Source organism: Callionymus lyra, chromosome 1 (genome assembly GCF_982586985.1).
Source record: "Callionymus lyra chromosome 1, fCalLyr1.hap1.1, whole genome shotgun sequence".
In the NCBI taxonomy this organism is placed as follows: domain Eukaryota; kingdom Metazoa; phylum Chordata; class Actinopteri; order Syngnathiformes; family Callionymidae; genus Callionymus; species Callionymus lyra.
Window position 1 is genome coordinate 3,660,811 of NC_141818.1, and position 21,027 is coordinate 3,681,837.

The window sequence follows — 21,027 nt, forward strand, 5'->3', positions numbered from 1 at the left end:
ATCGACCTGTGTTGTCACAGCCCAGTGTTTCACAAATAATGCTGCCACGGTTAGTGGCGTTTCTGAGTAAACTGACCCCCGACTCAATGGGCCGCAAAGGGACGAGACAATGGGGGGAAAGATTTAAGGAGTTACATTCGGAGTGAGATCATGTGGCAGGACGTTTTATATGACTCGTCTTTTGTGTGTTTTTTATAGTTCCACGAGGTGTTTTTCACCCATTAAAAATAATTATTGTTTTTTTTTTTTTAAGATCAAAGTCACATTTTTACTTAAAAATGTCTTATTTTTGTTACAAAACCTTTTTATAATTTTTGTAATTAATCTCTTATTGTAATATTTTATTTTCATGTTGTCGTTCAGTCCATCCAATTTTCTATTTCTATATTTTTCCTTTTTTATGTCATCTGCTTCCATATTTTTATCCATATAAAATTGTCTATCGTCAATGTGCAAAATACATTTACCATCCAATACTTTTTTCTCTGTAAAACTGTGTCAAATTGTTATTATAACTTTAAAAAAAACTGAATCGATAACGTTTCTTTGTCTATATCAGACAAGGAGCACATTTGACATCTATTACTCACAAGATAAATAAATAAGTGGAAACGATACATAAATGAAGTTAAATGAAGACTGAAGTTGAGAGTTGAATGTGGACCAATGAGAGTTGAGAGAAATCAACAATTTAATGAGGTGTATAGTAAAACACATGATGAAGAAATGTAATTGAAATAACCCCCTTTGACACTATTCATCTAAATTTAATCTGTCACGGAAAATCAAGATGCATTTTTTGAAGAGGAAACTTTCTGTATATTTTCTATTTCAACCTTTTCAACTGTAATATCACTGCCAAGTGAATTGTCTGTCGTCCATCATTGTCTCTCTTGAACATCCTCCTCTCTATCGCTTCAAGCCTTCCGGCCTCTATAGCCTCTAAACTCTGGTTTGTTACATTGTTACCTTTACAGTAAGATAACAATGAAAGTGGAAAATCCTTAAAAATTATCTTTTTTTTCTGGTGATTGAAGGAGAAAAACCACAACGCAGCTGTATGCCAAAACTTAAACAACTGTATCATGGTTTAAACTATATATTTCTCTTTTTTTCATCCCCTTGACAGTGAATTATGTTGTTTCTTAACATTTCGTGATATCATGATTATCATACCCATGTCCTTTTAATACCCACTCGTAAATTTCCCATTTTATTTCATTTTATTCTTTTCATGGTATTGTTTTTTCAGGTTTATTTGTCACAACGTATCACATTATATTTTGTCTTTGTGCATCAGAAATTATTCTTTTTTGTTTATCAGCTTCTATGACAATGTGACCTTTATTCCCAATCCTTTTCTTTTAATAGTTTCAACCTTTATTGAGTAGAACATTTGTCGATCATTGCACAAGCGAACAACTTTATTGGAAAAGATAACTTTGGTACAAAATCTTGATTTTATAAAATATAAAAACAGGCATAACATTACAAACAGCAGCATATACAACAGATCCCAGGCATTGAAGTCAAACAACCACAAGTCAGTGCATTTGTAAAAAACTTGATATAAATAAAAAGAAATATTTGTTGTAAACATGAGTAAAAAAAAAAGTCACAAGTTACATTTTCAGCATTAATTTCAGTGACTCCTGATTTAGTGACACCAACAGCTTTAGGTTGTCATTGCATTCCTGAGCCAGACTGTGATTCTCCTTCAGGGTAAAACTGGTGTTGCCAGCGTACTTTTCGGCACAATGATCGGAAATATCGTCATCTTTTCTACCGTCTGAGTGAGTCATCTGGTACCTGATGGGTTCTAAAAGTCTATGTTCCGCCAGCATCATCTCGCTGGCGAGCCTCAGAGCACAGCGAGCTATCAGAGACGGCGGGTATTTGTTGAAGGTGTAGTCGGCGAGGCTCAGTTCACACACCAGCCGGGCGAGGACCCCGAAGCGACGGGTCAGTCTCCGGGTCTTCTCCGAGTCTCCCGCCACTTCCTGGATGCTCCTGGTGTAGTAGTCCAGGAAGAAGGCCAGGGTCGGGGTGCTCAGGTGGAAGTCCAGGCGCATCAGGATCAGACACTCCAGGTTGCAGAGCTGCTCGCGGGTGAAGGCGTCGCAGCAGAGAGACAAGAGGTGGTCGATCCTGGGGGAGAACACCTCCACCTGAGGAGGAGCACGAAGAGTGATCAGTTGTATGACTGAAGGAGTGATTATAAGGATTCTGATTCAATTCTTATTATTTAGTCGTGTTGGTTTCTTGTACCTTCTTACTGGCCAGGAGCAGAGCGGTGACCCCGACGAGCTGGAAGCAGTCTGGAGCGACCGGTGTCGTCTCCAGGAACTTGTCTATGATGTTCACGGCCAGACAGCAGCACTCGAAGGAGAGGCGCGAGTGTTTGTGCACAGGGATGAGCCAGCTGACCAGCTGGCAGCGGGAGTTGGGAGTCAGCTGCAGGAGAGAACCACATCATCAGCGTATATAGACATTTTGGATCAAAAATATATGTATTTCTTCTCTGCCCTTCGTGGCAACTCCAGATTTAGTTTGGTTTAGTACTGTTTTTCCAATTTAAACAAGATTAAAAATTAACTTTCTTTGTCTCCCCAATGACACTGTTTATTGCTGTTAAATACACAATATTTATTATTTAAATAGGTTAGGTTAGGTTAGGTATAACTTTATTGATCCCTCAGGAGGACTCCTTCGGGAAATAGTTTTTTTTCCAATTTATCCACAGCAAATACAGCATTTTTTCATAAGAAATAATCAAAATAAAATAAGAACAAGAATACAGACTGGTAGAACATGCAGAGGAGCTTCTTGCAGATGTTAAATGTCACTATTATTGCCACCTCTTTTGAATAATTAACAAGAATACAAATAAGTAGTACTTAAAATGTCTGTTTTACGTTCAGTATTTATTAATAATTGTCGATTTTATTTGTATTGCACTTTACATTTGGTCAACAAATCTCAAAGTGCTACATGTTTTAAAGCAGGATAGAGACATTAAAACAGGATAAAGATGCTCAAAACAAAAGATTACAATACTAATAATATATGAATCAAATGAATAGTAATAATATTAAGTTAGGTATGAGCTCATTTCTAAAAAGGGGTTTCGAGTCCTTTCCCAGATAATGTTCTTTATATACTTTTTATTTTGTTTTGTTCAATTTAAAATAAATAAATATTTCAACACTATTTATTAGACGAATAAGTTGTATTTTAGTTGATTTATTTATTTTATATCTGGTACTTTAACACAGTTACAAACACCTTTTTTCAAGAAAATGGATAGAGATCCTACTTGTGGCTGACGGTCCAGACTTCTGCAGGGATTAAAGTTCTTCTCCTTCTCTCTCTGCAGCATGTAGCCGATGGTTCCGTACTGACGGTACCAGCTGGAGAACTGACCCGGTTCTTGTGAACTTGTCCTGGGGTGAGGAGAGGAACCGCAATCCTCCTCAAAACCAGAATCATTCATTCTGCTCCTGAGCTTCTGCTTCCTTCTTGTCTGGTGAGGTCCCGGTTCGACCCGGTTCTCGTCCGTCATCGTAGACTCGGAACCGGTGAAGTCGATCATCGTCGAGCAGTAAAACTCAGATGTGTTTCCCTCGCGTGTGGCCCAATAGGAAAGGGGGCGTGGTTTATCTGTGACGTCACATTCCCGGGTTCTTCCCCGCTCCTGCATCTTTCGTTTCCCTGGTGACAGACAATAAATCCGTTTCAGAATCATTCAATTGTCCCACAAACAATAGTTTGTGACAACAACAATTAACCGTCATTAAATAAATAAATAAATAAATCGGCGGATGTATTTTTACATTTTTATACTCAATATTATTAAATAATAACATCAACTATTTTAATGACATCAACTACATGATCCAATATATACATGTATCTTAAAACATGTACAGCTAATTTTATAATATTTTTTTATTTATAACAGACCTATTACTGTATGCATGTTGCATCTGTGTTTTCCGTATGTTTGTGGAGAATCCAAAAATTGTATTTAGTTTTTAGTTTAGTTTTTAGTTTTTTCTTCTTATATTGTTTTTGTCTCTTTGTTTTTAAAGGTCATTAATACATTTTGAGTGACTATTTTAAAACATGTAAAGGGGAAAAAAAGTAAGAGCGATTTTCAAGACCAGGGTCACAAAGCCATTGTTTGATTTCTAGCAAACAATTGACTAAGCTGTCATTTTACATCAGCAATTAAACGTTTTAGCTTTATTTCATAATTTCACAAGATGTTGACACTTTCCTTCACTTAACATCCATCATATTTCGGGTTGACCATCCCTCACAATACTCTCAGTATATAATGTGTCCCCCTGAGGAAATTGTGTTCTAAACATTAAATCCCCAAATGTTGATACAGTGCATTGGGATGCTTTTTGTTCTTTTATTATGGAAGCACATGTTAAATGTACATAAAAATGTATTTAATAAAAAAGAAAAAACAATGTACTTCCATATAAATTTAGTCTTGCAGTTTTAGCATCCCACCACAAGATGGTGCTGGCTCTCACACACATGCGTTCATCTTTCAGAAAAAAATAAAATAGAAAAGGCACAGTATAATCGTGATATAAATCCTTCTAAATACTGCTTAACCTCCATGAGAAAAAATGACTGTAAAAAGGCTATTCTTCAATCAATCATTCAAAGTGCGCAGATCAGATTATCACTGTGACTCCTCCGAGCTTCCGTATCGACGTCACCTTTCAAACTCCCCGTGAGAGTGTCGATCATGCAGAGTCAGACCTGAACAAGGTTCCCGTTATGCCCGCCGTCCTTCAACACCAGGTACGTAACCTCCTCGAAAATCCACTTCCAAATTAAGTGTATTGAACAGTTTTTTTTTTCCGGTTGACAAAGATCAAGTTAGTGCTAGCTGTTAGCACTGAGTTAGCAGAGCTGTAGCTTGGATGCCCTCGCTTACATTTCGGACAGAAAATAGAAGAAAAAAAAAACTCGAATACACGTGAGAGCTTTGAATTTATTTTTTTAAAAAACGACTCTTTTCATGGCGTTCTGCGAGGAATCACTGCGAGGGATTTGATCCGAGGAGGCGAGGGAAGCTAACACCGATGGGAAGTAAAGCTATTATGGTTAGCATATGCTAACTGCGATTCAAAACAAGCTCCAAGTTAAGGTAACTTGAGATCCTGCCCGAGTTTGTTTGTGTTCTCGGATCCAAAATTAAACTGTAGTACCTGCTATGTTAGATGGCTACCAAAGATTCCCAGAGCAAACAATCGTGATGAATGAAACAGGTGAATAAAGCAGAAATCATGTGTATATTTTGAGCAAATATGTTTGTATTTTCCGGTTTGTTTACCTTCCCTTCCCCTCAAAGACATTGAGTTGTAATTGTTTTTTGTTTTGTTTTCTCAGTTTTAACACGATCACGATGGAGAACTCCGGCAGGTCGCACCGGCCGAAAGCAGGGAACCGGGAGCGTGGAGGCGACACGCAGGACAGCTGGAGAAACCAGGACCACCCCAGAGGACAGACCTTCAGGTCCGACGGCGGCCCGCCGAGGAACCAGAGCGGCCCGTTTCGGTCGAGCCCCAGACGAGGAGGACTCGGCCCGTTCGCCGGCGGCGGAGGATTCCGAGGGGGCCATAGCCCCTCGCAGAGGGACGAACACTGGTTTTCTAATCAGGAACCGAGTCAAGGGGATCACCGGCGAGATCGACAGCAGCACAACTGGAGGAAGGGGAACCAGGGGGAAGGTCCGTACGAGGAGAGGGAACATTGGAGAAGAGGGAATCGTGATGATGGCGATCATAAATCAGGTAGGCAGTTAAATTTGTGTGAATTCCACATTGAATTTACATCTTTTATTCCAGACCTGAGCCGAGGTGCAGTGAAATAATGACAGAAAAATGATTTAAAATATAATCATAATTACATGTTTTTGGGGAAATGGCGAAAAGTTTGGTATTTGAAATTTGAGTATAAGTTTTGTCGTGCAAACATACTGAACTAATAACCTGGGCCAAAGTGGTATGCGTTCTTCCCTCTGAGTTAAAGTTTCTTTTTCTTTGAAACACAACTGGGTGTTGCCTAGAAACAGATATCATCTCTATAAACCCATAACTGAGACGGATAATAAGCAAAACATCCTGGTTCATGAACTCTTTCTACCCTTTTGTTGTTCGTATCATGAATATTATTTAATTAAATATAATTTATTTCATTTTATTTTGTTAATTATTCATTATTTAGATGCAATTTTATAGTGATGTCTCTTATTTTATTTTAATTTATTGTATTTTATGAATCTCTATTTATCTATTTATGTTATTACATTCTTTTGTTCTGTAAAAAACAACAAAAGTTCTGATTCTGATAAGTTTCATTTAATATAAACTCAGCTGTAGCAGCATTTTTGAATAGAAAATAAGTCAATGATGCTCATAAAGATCATCTTTTATGGATTTATTTCTGACATTTGATGACCATTTATTTTTATGGCTTTTAAGGAAAAGGATGGAGAAACCAAAACAAAAGTAACTCTTATTATGAAGACGCCAGTAGCCATGTTGGTGAAGAGTCCGCCCTCTCACCGCTGGAGCTGCAAAGGATTCTGCTTGCAGAGAAAGAGCTTAATAAAGATGAAATCTTCTATCTTAAAAAGGTACAAACCACTTGATAACAGATTGCAAATCGTTTGTTGGTGTTGCTGTGTTTTCATGGAAACTGTATCTTTCTTCTACTTTGCTACAGAGGTCACACAAAAACCCAAACGCACTGTTTACCTGCACTCTGTGCGACGTTCTACTGGACTCTTTGTCTGATGCTCGCACACACGCCCGAAACCGGCGGCACCGGAGAAGGGCAAGGGTGAGAAAAAAAAGTTCACTTGGTGATCGTTATGGTTATAATCATGATATCATGACTCTTATCTGGGACCATCATCAAGGCAAAAATTTTGCCTTAATACATCAAAGGATTTACCAAAGGTTGCTGCTGCTTTTAAAAGACGACAACTTGTTTACTATTGACTACAAAGTCACAAGAGTTTTGAGCCACAACATTGATTTTTCTTCTTTAAAACACTCGGGTATGCATCTCAATTACATTCCATTTCTGAGATCACACTTTAGTAATTCACTTTGCAGGTAATTCTTTTTCAATTTTGGCTTTCACACCAGGTGATTAAAACAGTCTTGTAGTTATTTTTGTTTTTCCATTTTTAATCTTGGACAAAATCTTTTGTATCAGGAAGACGCATAAATGGCCATGTTACGATTCTACTGTTTAATATATGTGTTGTCCACTGGATTGTCCACTTTTATTTGATATTTGAAGCCTTTTTTCCACTTAAAATTTGACAATTTATACCTGTTGGTATTGATACATTATTATTCAATGATCTCTCTTGATGAAAATATTTTCTTATCTTAAATTATCGTACAGTTCCAGCACTTTATTTCGGATTCATCACATGATATGTTGTGTTATTGATGAAAGATTCATCAGACACTTTCAGATTTTTTAAATGAATTTATGTCAACGTTGACCCTCATCTTTAACTGCTTGAGGATCGAATCCCTCTTTCCGAGCATTTAAGACTCTCATCGCTCGTCATGATAGCGTTAAGGAAATCTTGAGACAATTTGAAAGACAATATGTTTGTCCTTTTATTTATAGAGTCTCCTTCTTTTTCATGCTGAAATAGTTTCAAAATACAATTCTTCTTCTGCTTAATTCCAATATTCCAGTGTTGTGGTATAAGATGGAGAAAACTGAGCAGGTTGCAACCAATCAGTCGAGTCCTGGCCGACCAAGTATTTTTTTTGGAAAAAAATACATTGTTTTAAATTAACTGGACTGATTTATAACTTTAATGATTCTAATGGTTAATTAAAGTAAAGTTTAGGATTGAAACAACTTGTAACTTTGTTTGTGCTTCAAGTGTTTCCTGTAATAACATGTCCATAGAGAAACCGCATAAGATATTTTTAAACCCAAATTAGCCTCAAATAGTGAAGCTAATTTCCCGTCATTAGAAATGAACTTTATGTTTTGCTAGCGCGCCACTTTGCTGCCCATGATTATACTGCAAATGAGGCCATAATGATTATCTTCATAGTAAATAAATCATGACTACATATCGGTGTAAACGGGCATAAAAGAAATTCAAGCCGTTTGTTTTTTATTACTTTAAACCTGTTGGCTTGTTGTCAATGATTCTCTTGTAATGATAACACTTTTTTTTAATATTTATTCAGTGACGAATCGTTTTCTTTTTTTTCCACAGGAGAAAAAAGAGCAAAAGATGCTGACCGAGATCCAGCCGCCTGACCCCGAGCAGATAATCGCCCTGAATGCTGCCCTTGAACATGTTGTCCAGAGTCACGGGATGACCGACCAGGACGTGGAGAACAGACGCGGCGTTGTCTCGGTCATGCAAGACCTCCTCATATCAGTCTTGCCCGGTAAGTGAGGCACGACTCCCGACAACAAGGGGTCCGGTGTGACTCCAATCAGTCCCCGGCTGAACTGGCTCGGCGCCCATTGTCCCGGTTGTCGAGTGTCATTAACGTCATTCCTCTCGCGTCTGTAGAAATCAGGCTCAGGCTTTATGGATCGTCTTGTAGCAAGTTTGGATTCAAGGATTCTGACGTCAACATCGACATTCAGTTTCCACCACATGTGAGTATTTGCGTGTACATGACAATACATTCTTAAGCAGCTCTTGGCTTGACCTGTTCTCCTACTGGTTTTATTCATCTTTTATTTGTTGATTTTCCATCATATTTATGTTGTGTTAATGCTTTGACATGGAATGTGTTTACAGATGCATCAGCCAGACGTCTTGTTGATGGTGAAAGAGGGCCTCGCTTTGAGTCGTGAGTCTCTTTCCTTCAGATAAGTTCACTCTACGTTAATTTAAGCTAAAGTTATTGTTGTTGTTGTTTTTTTCCAGCCCTCTTTGTTGACGTGGAAGACGACTTTCATGCTCGGGTGCCCGTCATCATCTGCACAGAGAAAAAGAGGTATTTTTTTTAAAATTGTGCCTGTGCAGTTTTTAACGGTAACACATTTTTTCATCGCTCTCTGCAGTGGCTTGGTCTGCAAAGTCAGTGCTGGGAACGAAAACGCGTTTCAAACCACCACTTTCCTTTCGGCGCTGGCCAGCCAGGAGCCTCTCCTCCACCCACTGGTCCTGGGATTCAGACATTGGGCCAGAGTAAGTTCAACACGACCGGCTTTTCTTGTTCCTCTACATTTTATTTTTTTAAAATGAAATGGGGCGAAAAGGGGTGGGGTCAGTTTTAAAAATAAAATGAATAATGAACATTAACTAGTTTTAAGACGCGCTTGGATTTCCACCTTTGACACTTATAAACACACACTTATAAACTCATAAACGGCAATACGATAAAGTGGGTTTGGTGCACAACACTGCGCCATCATTGGTGTTTCTTTTATGAAGAATATTTGACCGATATTTAAAATATCCTCGAAACTTCTGGAAAATGTCTTTCGTTCTGGGCGTGTGCATGAGCAAGATGCACAGACTTTTCCTATTTCCAAAACGGCAAAACAAAATATTAACTTACCTTTTTTTTGTTTCCAAATTAAACATGCACGGAATTATTTCCAATTCTCTCGTTAATATTTTTTTTGTGTTCTTTCCTCTTTCAGATCTGTCAGATCGACCGTTCCGATGAAGGAGGGCTGCCGCCGTACGTCTTCGCCCTCATGGTGATTTTCTTCCTACAACAACGCCGGAAGCCGATCCTGCCCACCTATCTGAACAAAGAGGTGTGTAACTTCTCATCTGATCCAGCAAACTATTTTTTTTTTTTAAATCTTAACCGAATTTTAGTTTAAAACTGAAACTCTGGTTATTGCGCTTGATGAAAAGGTTCCAGGGTTGAGTCACGATCTGGAGCTTATAATCCATGGGTTTGTCTTCTCGTCTGGACTATTGCAACAGTTTGTTTTCATGTCCAAACAAGAAGGATCTGTCTCGCCGGCAGTAGATGAAGGACTCTGCAGCGAGAATTCTCACCCGCTCTAGTAGAAGAACTCACATTTCCCCCATCGTTTAAACTCTTCACTGGCTGCCAGTTTCTTTCAGGATAAAATACAATTCTGTTTCTTACTTATCGCTATTCATGGTCAGACCTTCCATGATCTGATCCAGCCTTACACCCCAGCTCGGGCTCTGAGGTCTGTGGATCAGAATCTACTGATGGTTCCTGAACACGGTTCAGGACCAGAGGAGAGAAATCCTTCCAGACTGTTGCTCCTAAGCTTTGGAACCATCTCTGTGTTTGATGATCTACTGACTCCTTCAAGAAACATCTTAAGACATTTTTATTTGTGCTTTTCCCTGATTTACTGGAACTCCTGTGTTTGTCTTATATGTCTTGATCATTTAAAGTATATATTTTAACTGTATATTGTTGAAGCGCTTTGTGACCCTGGTCTTACTTATTTTGCTTCATCCTAGCTTAAGATCTTCACGCTTGGGAAGCTGTCGGACTTCAGTCTCACGCACGTCGAGGACGGACACGTCCACTGGGCCTACACTCCTGCAGAATCTTCACAAACACTGGAAAGTGCGACAGGAAAGGTAACGGAAGTCTTTCTCTTTTGGGTGTTTTTGAGCCGACAACAGGAGAAAGGACTATAACTTTGTTTGCCGGTGATTCGCAGGTGTCTCTGGTGTTTCCCAAGCCGAGCACACGGGAAGAAGTCGGTCTTCTCTGGGCCGAAATGCTTCGCTTCTACTCACTGGAGTTTATCATGGGAGACAACGTGATAAGCGTGCGAACCGGAGCCGTTCTCTCCAGAGAGATTAAAGACTGGTCCAAAACCCGTATCGCAGTGGAAGGTAATGATCGCAATTACAAAAATAATATTGAATAAATTCCTCCTTTTAGCATTATCCTCTTTTTTTCCTTAATCAACTTTCCTTATCATTTACCACAAATTTTAACTTAATTTTCTTTAATCTTTTTTCCTTTTGCAACCATCTTCAACATTCTTCATCCAAAACCTTTTCCAACTATAATTGTTTCAAACATTTATAAGAAACTGATATGATTAATTTAACTTATTTGTACATGCTTGTATTAACGACCTTTCCCTCTCTGCCTTTTATTATTCTGTTTTTGTATAAGTGCAATGTCCAGTGGCCTCATGTACAAAGAAAGAAGTGCATGGATTTCCTACTAAAATCACTTAAACCCAGAAAAAGTTGCACAAAATTATTCAGATTTTTGAATCTGTGCGTGACACGAATCCATGAGCTTTTCAACTCAATCTTGCGTCTGTGTTCGCTTGGCATGTATTTGCCATCAAGTTTAATCAAAGTTAAAGTCTTCCGCTTTACATTTTCTAATGAAAGGTAATTGCATTTAATAATTACAGTTGCAGCTACTGCTATCATCATTGTATCAGCCTTAAGATCTGCTTTTCTGTTCTCAGGTGGTCTTTGATTAAGTCAAGTCAAGTTATTGTATGTATTGAGACATACAGCATAAATGAAATTAAACATTAAACAGTTAAAGACTTAGAGACATTAGAACAGACATTAAATAAGACATTCAAAAATAAATAACCAAAAAATTGAAATAAATAATCAACAAACTTAAATAATCAACTAATAGACAGAATATAAACAAAAAAACAAGGAACAAAGTTAATGCACAGATAAAAGTTAAAGCAGAGGTTTTATTAATAGATTAATCTTAATTTAGCTTCGATAAATCAACCTGTACATAACCTGTTCCACCTGCTGCCCTCTGGCAGACGGTACAGGTCCCTCAAAACTCGCACAAACGGACTCGAGAATCCTTTCTTCCCCTCACCTATATGTGAACTAAATAAACACAAATAAGGATCAATAAACACATTCAAACATTGAACTATTAATAACCAGACAGTATTATAAAACCTCTGCTGCTTCTCTATTTATCGCTACACTTTATCTTTATTTGTTACTTATGTAGTTTGTGTATTTTATCTTGTTTTATACATATTTTTAACCCTTTTTTTAAAATATATTTTTCATTTGAAGTATGTGTTGTTTACTATTTCTGGATGGTGCACTTTAAATGTCATTGTACTATGTGCAATGACAATAAAAAGATTCTGATTCTTAATTTTCTGTTGTTTTTTTTTGCGTCCAGACCCATTCGCTGTGAAAAGGAACGTGGCCCGCACACTCAACAGCCAGCAGATGCACGACTACGTCCTCCACTGCCTGAAAACCACCTACAAGTACTTTGCACTGCCGCTCAACTCTTCAGCCGCCTGCAGCAAAGGCGACTCGCAGGCTCAGCCCTCGCAGGCCGTCCCCGGCAACGGACCCGAAGACTCCGACTGCATCATCGAGGAGGAGGTGGAGGAGAACAGCGACTGCGACGGCGAGATGCGGAAGGTCGTCTTCAGGGTCTTGTTCGACGACGAGGGCGAACCTCGCACCAGGGAACACTTGGACAGCGGCAACACGGAGGAGGAGATGTTCCCCGTGGACGAGTTCTCCCGGGTTTACACGGACGACGAGGGCCCTGAAGTGGACACGCCCGGCTCCGTGGACGAAGACGAGGAGGAAGAGGAGTTCGCACCCGCCAGCGTGTCGCCTACGCCGGTGGTGGACGCCCTTAAAGACGACGCGACGACAAATAAACAAACCCCGAAGTCGTACGAGTTCACGTTGCACGCCCTGACGAGAGGGAAGGTGGGTTGACTGACACGCGTGGTTGAGACCAAACCGGTGAGACGACGACGCTTCAACTTCTTGTCGTCTCTTAGCCTCGGATGGTGTTCTGCAGCATCTGCAAGCGTGACGGACATCTGAAGAAGGACTGCCCCGACGACTTCAAGAAGATACCGCTGGACCCTTTGCCTGCCATGACCTCCGACTTTCTGTCCTTGGTCGACGGCGTCTGTGAGCAGTGTTTCCGTGAGTCACCGTTCAAAGTATTATTTTTTAAATACGGATGAATTATCCAGGAGAAAATTTTGGATGATGGAACAAAGAAAAATTGCCTAATTATGGATAGAGTAACGAGTACTAAAAATAAGGCCTTAATTGGCATTAAGGTGTCTTAAACACTGGTGATTGCTCCTGATGATGAGGTTCCAGGGTTGAGTCAGTACTTGGGTGACTTAGGTCAGTCTGTCAAACTGAGCCTGAGAAACCTGGGTGTTGTATTTGATAAAGACATGTCTCTTGTTCAACACTGTAGAAAACTGACCAGAAACTGTTTCCTTCAACTGAGAAAAATCTCTGAACTTAGGAAATCTACTTATGGTTCCACGCACACGGCTCAGGACCAGAGGAGAGAAATCTGTTCAGACTGTTGCTCCTAAGCTTTGGAACAATCTTCCTCTCTCTTTGCGCTTGATGGATCTACTGACTCCTTTAAGAAACATCTTAAGACGTTTCTATTTGTTCAGGCTTTTCCTTGATTTTCTGGAACTCCTGTGTTGTTCTCAGTATTATCTTGATCTTTAAAGAATATACTTTTTTGAGTATTGTTTTGATTGTTAAAGCGCTTTGTGACCCTGGTCTGGAAAAGCGCTATATATAAATAAATATTACTTACTTACTTAAAATCAAATGTTCATAACGTTTTCAAAATTTAAACGCATGAAAAAGCAAGATTAGTTGTTAGTTTAAAATCTCAAAATATTTGGTTATTTAAAAAAAAAAAAAAAAAATTAAAAGATTGACGTACAATTACAACAACTGAACAGAACAGTGAAGCGGTTGCAGTCTGGACTCGTCCAGCAGGTGCACATCGCAGTTGTACCTTAACCTGCTTAAGGACTACTTCGGGAGGAAGTTGCTTTGGGCAACATTGGAAGGTGTAGATTTATTAAATCATGGCTAGAAGCGGTAGAAGGCAATGTGTACTAATTAAAAAAAAATATGGTTGATTGTTCTTAAATTTAATTTAAAATAGTAAAGTCCTTTGAAATTCTTCATTTTACTTTAATTTTTTACTTTACAGTAAGACCCTGTGATATACTTTGAGTTGACTTTCAATTTATTTTATTTTAAGGACAAAAAATACCTGCAAAAAGGACGAATAAACGGGAATAAAGGAAACAAAGTTGTTTTAAAATTGTAGCTCTTCATGAGTAATTTAAATATGTAGGTATGCATTTAGTTTAAAAACACAGACTCGCACGTGATAGCAGTAAAAAAAAAGAAAATTAATTTGAAAAAACAAGCTATGCAATTGGTAAATGTTTCTATTCTAATTTAACCGTGTTCTTTCAGTATTATTTGGGAATTTGAGTGTCCATCGTGCTGGGAATCAACTTCTCTGATGAATGTGTCGACCACGTCTGTTTAATTAAATGAAGGTCAATATATAAGGAAAACAAGAGAAAACTAAGATTTCTTGTTCAGGAGACGATAATCTTTGTATCTAAATTCATGTGATCAAACATTTCTATATATATCCTCAGCCATAATCAACAATATTGGAACAAACATTTCCCTCTTTCTTCCGCCTCTAGTGGATTTCGCACCAGATGAGCTGGAGCTGGGAGTGAGGGAACATATCATCCAAGATCTGGAGACCTTCGTCAGGCGGCAGTTTCCTGGTAAAAAAAAAAGCGCTGAAAGTCTTTCACAAATTTGACTGAAAATCTTAAAACTTCTCTTTTGCACGCAGGTGCGAGACTGAAACTTTTTGGATCTTCCAAAAATGGTTTTGGCTTCAGACAGAGTGACCTGGACATCTGCATGGTGCTGGAGGGTCAGGAGACCATGGACGTGAGTTGACTTCTCACATATCCTTCAGTCCGTGAGGTTCATATTTGTTTGCTACAGGACGTCGACTGCATCAACATCATCAAAGGCCTCGCCAGACTTCTGAGGAAACACCCTGGTGAGAAATCTGACATTTGGACAAGAAAGAAAAAAAAAAATATATAAATATATATTGAACCTTTTTTATGCTTGAAATCCACCAGATCTGAAGAACATCCTGCCAATAACCACTGCCAAAGTGCCTATTGTGAAGTTCTTGCATGTGGACACTGGTCTGGAGGGAGACATCAGCCTCTACAACACACTGGTAATCTCTCTTTTAACCATGTAACCTCATGTAACCCTGGGGTTTTCTGGACTGAATATTATATCCACACATGACCTTCAGGAAAAAAAACAGTAAAAATAGATGATAAAGAGTTTCATTTTCACTCATTTTCTCTAGTTAACTGGTTTATTTTTTTCAGTAAAATTCACTGAAATGAGTGTCTTGATGCGTCAATCTTCACAGGCTAATGTTGCTTCAGAGATGATGCCTACTTTTTAAGAACCAAACATAATAGACAGTAGTAGTCAAATGACAGAAAATGTATATTTTAGTATTTTTTTTCTTTCTGTGCAGCTTGGAAATCAATAGGATTCGTAAAGACTCTATAAAAGTTTTAGAGTATAGATTGATTGATGGATAGATCTTAGTCTTAAAAATGTAAACGCATGATTAAGTAAGATTTTATGCTAATTTCAAATCTCAATATATATATAATAATATAATATATTTACAAATATGCTACATGCACGACATACAGCACGGATGAAATTGCCGACCCCTCAGACTCACGGTGCAAAAAGGGCAGTAAAAAGAATAAATAAACTTCTATAAGTAGAAAGGACATAAAATAAACGGTCGACAAAACTAGTGTTAAACAGAATAATGAACACAATTTTGGTGTTATTTTCAGGATGAAATGGAAAATAGAAATTTAATTATTTATTTAAAAAAAACAGATTTAAATGTTGGTCGGCTGTCGGGTTTAAAGTCTTGAATATAAGTGGCGTTAAGTTGTCGCAACCCCCCCCCAAAAAAAGACTAACATAGGGACCTGTACCGGTCCCTAGACCAGGTACTAATGGCAGTTCTATTTTTTTTTAAGTTATGGCAAGTTGAGCATGAAGGAGATTTTCCGTGAATATACCTCGATATTAAGACTTAAATTTCTTATTCCATTCTTGAACACCTCATTCGATTCATTAAATTGTCACGTCCTGGTTTGACAGTTTTTCTATTTTTAACTGCAGGCGTTGCACAACACTAACCTGCTGGCGTTGTACGCCGCCATCGACCGGAGGGTGAAGATCCTCTGCTACATCATGAAGGTGTTTGCGAAGGTGAGCGGCATCTTTTTTTTTATCTCATCTGTCAACACGACTTCTCATTCATACGATCTTTGTTTTCCCGCAGATGTGCGACATCCGCGATGCTTCTCGCGGGAGCCTGTCGTCCTACGCCTACACCCTGATGGTTCTCTACTTCCTCCAGCAGAGAAACCCTCCAGTCATCCCCGTGTTGCAGGAGGTATGAAAGCAAACGCCATCGTTATGATCACAATGATCACTGAACAAAACCTTCCTTTCTTCATGTAGATTCACGATGGGAAGAAACCCGAGATCTTGGTCGACGGCTGGAATGTGTATTTCTTCGACGATCTTAAATCCCTCGTAGGTTTTTTTTTTTTTTCCGTCATTTCAATTCCTCACTCCCTCGAACCCTTTCACCATTTTTCTTTCTGATGGCCCGACAGCCGAGCCGCTGGCCCAGTTTTGGACGGAACAAGGAGACGGTGGGAGAGCTGTGGCTGGGTTTGCTGCGCTTCTACACCGAGGACTTCAACTTCCGAGAGCACGTGATCTGCATCCGACAGCACGCCTGTCTCACCACCTTCCACAAGCAGTGGACGTCCAAGTGCATCGTGATCGAAGGTAGGATTTGAAACGACATACATTCAATTAGCTAAAATCAAATGGTTTTTGTAGCGTCTTGTCAGAGACTGTTGACCCGACAAGCTTCTTAAATACAGGATTTAATTCTTGCAAAAGTGACGGATCTCTCTCTGAGCTTTTTCTTTTCTGTTGCAGATCCGTTCGACCTAAATCATAATCTTGGGGCCGGTCTGTCGAGAAAAAGTATGTTTGAAATTCTTATTTTTCCTTCCAAGTTACTTACTTTTTTCATTGACACAGTGACGAACTTCATCATGAAGGCTTTCATCAACGCCAGAGCTGTGTTTGGATCGCCCGTGGAAATCTTTCCTAAGGAGTACCCCAATCGCATGGTTGGTATTGTTGCTTTATAATAAGAGATTTTCTGAAGATTTCTGTTCATAATGCAGATCTGAAGCCAAGTTAATTTGATTGAAAAGGTCTTGTGTTATTTATACCAGAAAATGGGTTCAATCTTTACATCTGAGTGATGATGAAGTTTTGCTAAATAGTATTTAAATTGACACTTTTGAAGAACTATTGAATAAAATATGCATGTCTTAGTTAATGTCCGACTTGGCTCTTTTGTTAAATGTTCTGCACTTGCCAGAATCTGGCGATACTTATCACAATATTTTGTTTCTTTAAAAAAAAAGACACACTTTCTGGCTTTTACAACAAAAAAAAATGGCAAATACTTTCTCTAATTAAATATGAAAGGGTTTGTAGGAAAGTCCATTTTAAAACATTAAATAAAAATGTAAACGTATATTAACAGTGAAGTGCATTAACATCTCAAACAACCTGGAGCAACATGCAATATGTCAAGTATCTTTCGGTGTTTCATTTCTTTTACTTGAAACTTTGTTTTATAGCCAAAATGAGACCAAACATCCGCTTGTAACTTTGGCACAGAGGAAATTACGAATGTTGCCAACTAGTGGCCAGAGGTTTAATTGCAAATGAATGAACTGATTATTCTAGTTCTAATTGGAAAATAAAACAGCGAATGACTGTCTATTTAAACACACACTATTGATATATAAACCATAAAATTACTTTTAATTTAAATAAAATTTCAATTCCAAGGTTTTTTTTTTTTATATTGATACATTGCTATTAAATTTCGATACAGTATCGGGAATTAAAATGTCACATTTATCGATATTTTCTTACACCCCTACTTAAATTAATACAACACGACTCTTATCATTATCCAATTATTATTTCTGCCCTTTTTTCTTTGTAAAAACACGATCTACAGCGATCTTTACTTCCCATTACCCCGCGTTTAGTGCCCCCTATCATCCTATTACTGTCTTAGCAGCGATATAGTTTTTCACACTGGACTAACTACTGATTTTTGTGTTTTGTTCCAGGAATATTTCTTCGACCCGGACCTTCTCACCGAGGGCGAGGTGGTTCCCAACGATCGCTGCTGTCGTGTCTGCGGCAAGATCGGTCACTTCATCAAGGATTGCCCCATGCGCAAGAAGTGAGTTCTCGTTAATAAATCAGTTTTATTGGAGCGACAGATGGAATATCTTGAAGTGTAATGCATTAAAGCTGCACTTCCTAAAGATGTGACATGAAATCCTTCGCCTCAGGTCCAAGCAGAGGAGGGAGTCCGAGAACTCCGACAACCCCTGGAGGGCGCGAGACGCTCAAGACAAGCGCTGCTGCTTCCTGTGTGGCTCCAACGACCACATCAAGAGAGACTGCGACCAGTACAGAGGACCTGCAGGGAACGCCAAGGATGGATTTCCTTCCACTTCTTCGGGCCACATGAGAATTATCCGACCACGGGTGAGTGAGGTCTTTTTTTTCTACTTTTTTTTGTCACCCGAGGAAGCTCGATCGGAGGTTTCTTGAACGTGACACGTTTGTCCTCCAGGGTTCGCCTTTTCAAGAAGATAAAAATAGGAAATGAAGTTGGGTCCACAAGCAGGTATGCGACGAGTCGGCCCGACATCCTGTTCAACTTCTTTTTTTTTACACTTTAAATGAAGTTACCCAAGAAGGTGCTTAGTTGAGGTTTTTAAAATTCAAAATTAGTAACTAGTAGGAGGCAGCAGTAGATGCTGAAAGTACAATCTTTGAAGTCTCTCACACTAGATCTGGATAAGATTCTGTTACATTTGTGTCTCCATGTTTCTGAGAAGAACATACATCTGTGTCTAAACAAGAGGATCTGTCTCGCCTGCAGTTAATACAAAATTCTGCAGTGAGAATTCTGAGCTGCTCTAGTAGAAGAACTCACATTTCACCAATCCTTAAAATTGTTCACTGGCTGCCAGTTTCTTTCAGGATCATTTTTAAATTCTGGTTCTTACTTTCAGATCTATTCATGTTCTTATTTTTTTTTAAAGACAAACACTTGATTTTTCTTCTTAGTTTATAAAGTTGGTAGTTATTTAGTAAATGACTCCTGATGTGACATAAAACCTGCTACAAAATGCAAGTTTCTTAATATGTTCTTTCCTTCTGTCAATGAACCAGTGGTTAAATTCTGCTCTGTTTGATACCATACAATAATTTTGTCAAATTGAATATGTAATAATTGAGTTTATTTGTTAATCTTCTGTCTTACATAGATCCTTATTGCATTTTGTGGTTATATAATTATTATGTTAATGGTCATTAAATATGTTTTTGATTTGTATTTCATCACTCCTCCAAAGAACTGCAGTTTATTGAATATTCCCTCTAGTTCTCACTTTTATTTCATGATATTCATCCATATAGAAAGTTGTTCAATTCTGATCTCGTTCCGATCTGTGTCCTCAGGGAGTCTATCCTGCCGACACGTCGAGCGCTCCGCTCACAGGAAGAGCCCGGCCGAATGAGCAGGAACCACGTCGGAAGCACTGACGCCCGCCCATGAAAAAGAGGTTTTGCTCACGCCCCCCCCCCGGGACCAGCGCGCACGGGTCCAGAAGAAAAACCTCCGAGTCCGACCCGGGTCCACCAGGCTGTTAGAAGCCTGTTTCAAAAAAAAAAAAAAAAAAGCCAAAGCCAAGACACGTTGACTTGAAGCCACAAAGGCCTTTTATGTGTTTCATTTTTCTTTTTTCCTGTTTATTTTTCCACGAGATTTTTAAAAAACCTTTATTTTAAAAAGAAAAACAAGCCGTTTCAACGACGCCTGCGATTTGTTTACCAATGAACCCCACACTAGTTTTTTAACCATTGCATTTTAAGCCGTTTCAGCTCTATTTAAAAAAAGATCCTTTTATTTATTGTGGTGGCTCTGTTTAACTATTTTGTTCGACGACGTGTTTGTTCTTACAGCCAGTTTAATCCCATCGTTCTGTTTCCACTGTTTATCCAAACGACTGAATTAAGGTTTGATTTGTCGACTTCATCGACGTTTCAAGAAATCCTCTTTTTTTTTTTCTTCTTCTTCTTCTTTTCTCCGCTGTGTGACGAGAAGATCCGGTCGAGCAAACGAGAGTTTATAGACATGAAGCGACTGATGTGGTTGAACTATAGGATGGAAAAAAATCTTACTCTGATGAATTTAAAAAAACTTCTCATCATCGTTCACACCTTTTTTTATTATAAATAATCTTTGATTGGAATCACACACACACACACACACACACGCATGGTAGCTGCACTGTGAGGGTGAAGAAAGTTGCTGCTAGTTGTTTTTTTTGTTTTTTTTCCCAAAACTACACAAATCCATTTTCAAACTTCAACTGTCTGGTTTTATGTTGTCTTAATATGATTTTAAAGGTTTGTGTTGTAGCTGTTGTAATCATGTTTTAAAAGAAAAAGAGGAAACACTCACTGCGTTTCCTTCTGTTTGACGTGAACCAAACCTGAGTTTGTGATTATAGAAGCAAGAACAAATGGTTCACTTTGTCATTTGTAACGTCTCAGAAGGAGTCATTAAACCTCCAATCAAATTCCCAAAGTCTTTTTGTCTTTTTTTTTATTTATTATTTAATCATTTTATCGCTCTTGATAGCATAAGTTGGTGTCAATTATTGAGTACGATCCAGGGCACATTTTGTCACTTTAGTAGTTTGGAGTAGGAGCCGCTTTCACAATAAAAGCCTGTAAAATTGGGCAGTTTCTGAAGATGTCGATCATTTATTTGGTTTATTTTTAGATCAAAATTTGTAAAATAGATTTAAATTTGAGGACTTCATCAACTGGTTTGGGAACGTCTTGGAACCCCCCAAACAAGAGGAAGCCGAAGGATCTTAAGAAAAACATTTTTTTCTACTCTTAACACAAATAAAAGGCGATTTAATTCATTTTAG

At 38.6% G+C, this 21,027-nt stretch overlaps 2 protein-coding genes across 2 annotated transcripts; one reads left to right on the forward strand and one right to left on the reverse strand.

Moving 5' to 3' along the window:
* Positions 1 to 1,622: 1,622 nt before the first annotated feature.
* Positions 1,623 to 3,700, reverse strand: ccno (cyclin O). Its single transcript, XM_087786333.1, has 3 exons — positions 3,317 to 3,700; positions 2,269 to 2,454; positions 1,623 to 2,168 (listed from the first exon to the last, which is right to left on the reverse strand). The coding sequence occupies exons 1-3, from the start codon at positions 3,698 to 3,700 to the stop codon at positions 1,623 to 1,625; spliced, it is 1,116 nt and encodes a 371-aa protein (XP_087642459.1).
* A 1,010-nt stretch (positions 3,701 to 4,710) lies between these two features.
* tut7 (terminal uridylyl transferase 7) lies at positions 4,711 to 20,675 on the forward strand. The gene is given in 29 exon segments (XM_087788520.1): positions 4,711 to 4,824; positions 5,416 to 5,819; positions 6,510 to 6,664; positions 6,754 to 6,870; positions 8,291 to 8,468; positions 8,597 to 8,685; positions 8,831 to 8,882; positions 8,960 to 9,029; positions 9,097 to 9,223; positions 9,682 to 9,801; positions 10,496 to 10,618; positions 10,702 to 10,879; positions 12,180 to 12,730; positions 12,805 to 12,955; positions 14,524 to 14,610; positions 14,682 to 14,782; positions 14,840 to 14,897; positions 14,983 to 15,086; positions 16,076 to 16,165; positions 16,239 to 16,352; positions 16,421 to 16,495; positions 16,579 to 16,756; positions 16,913 to 16,960; positions 17,018 to 17,109; positions 18,136 to 18,251; positions 18,364 to 18,562; positions 18,651 to 18,681; positions 18,684 to 18,704; positions 19,544 to 20,675. Coding segments are annotated over 28 exon segments (3,672 nt in total). The 5' UTR covers positions 4,711 to 4,824; positions 5,416 to 5,431; the 3' UTR covers positions 19,603 to 20,675.
* Positions 20,676 to 21,027: the final 352 nt, after the last annotated feature.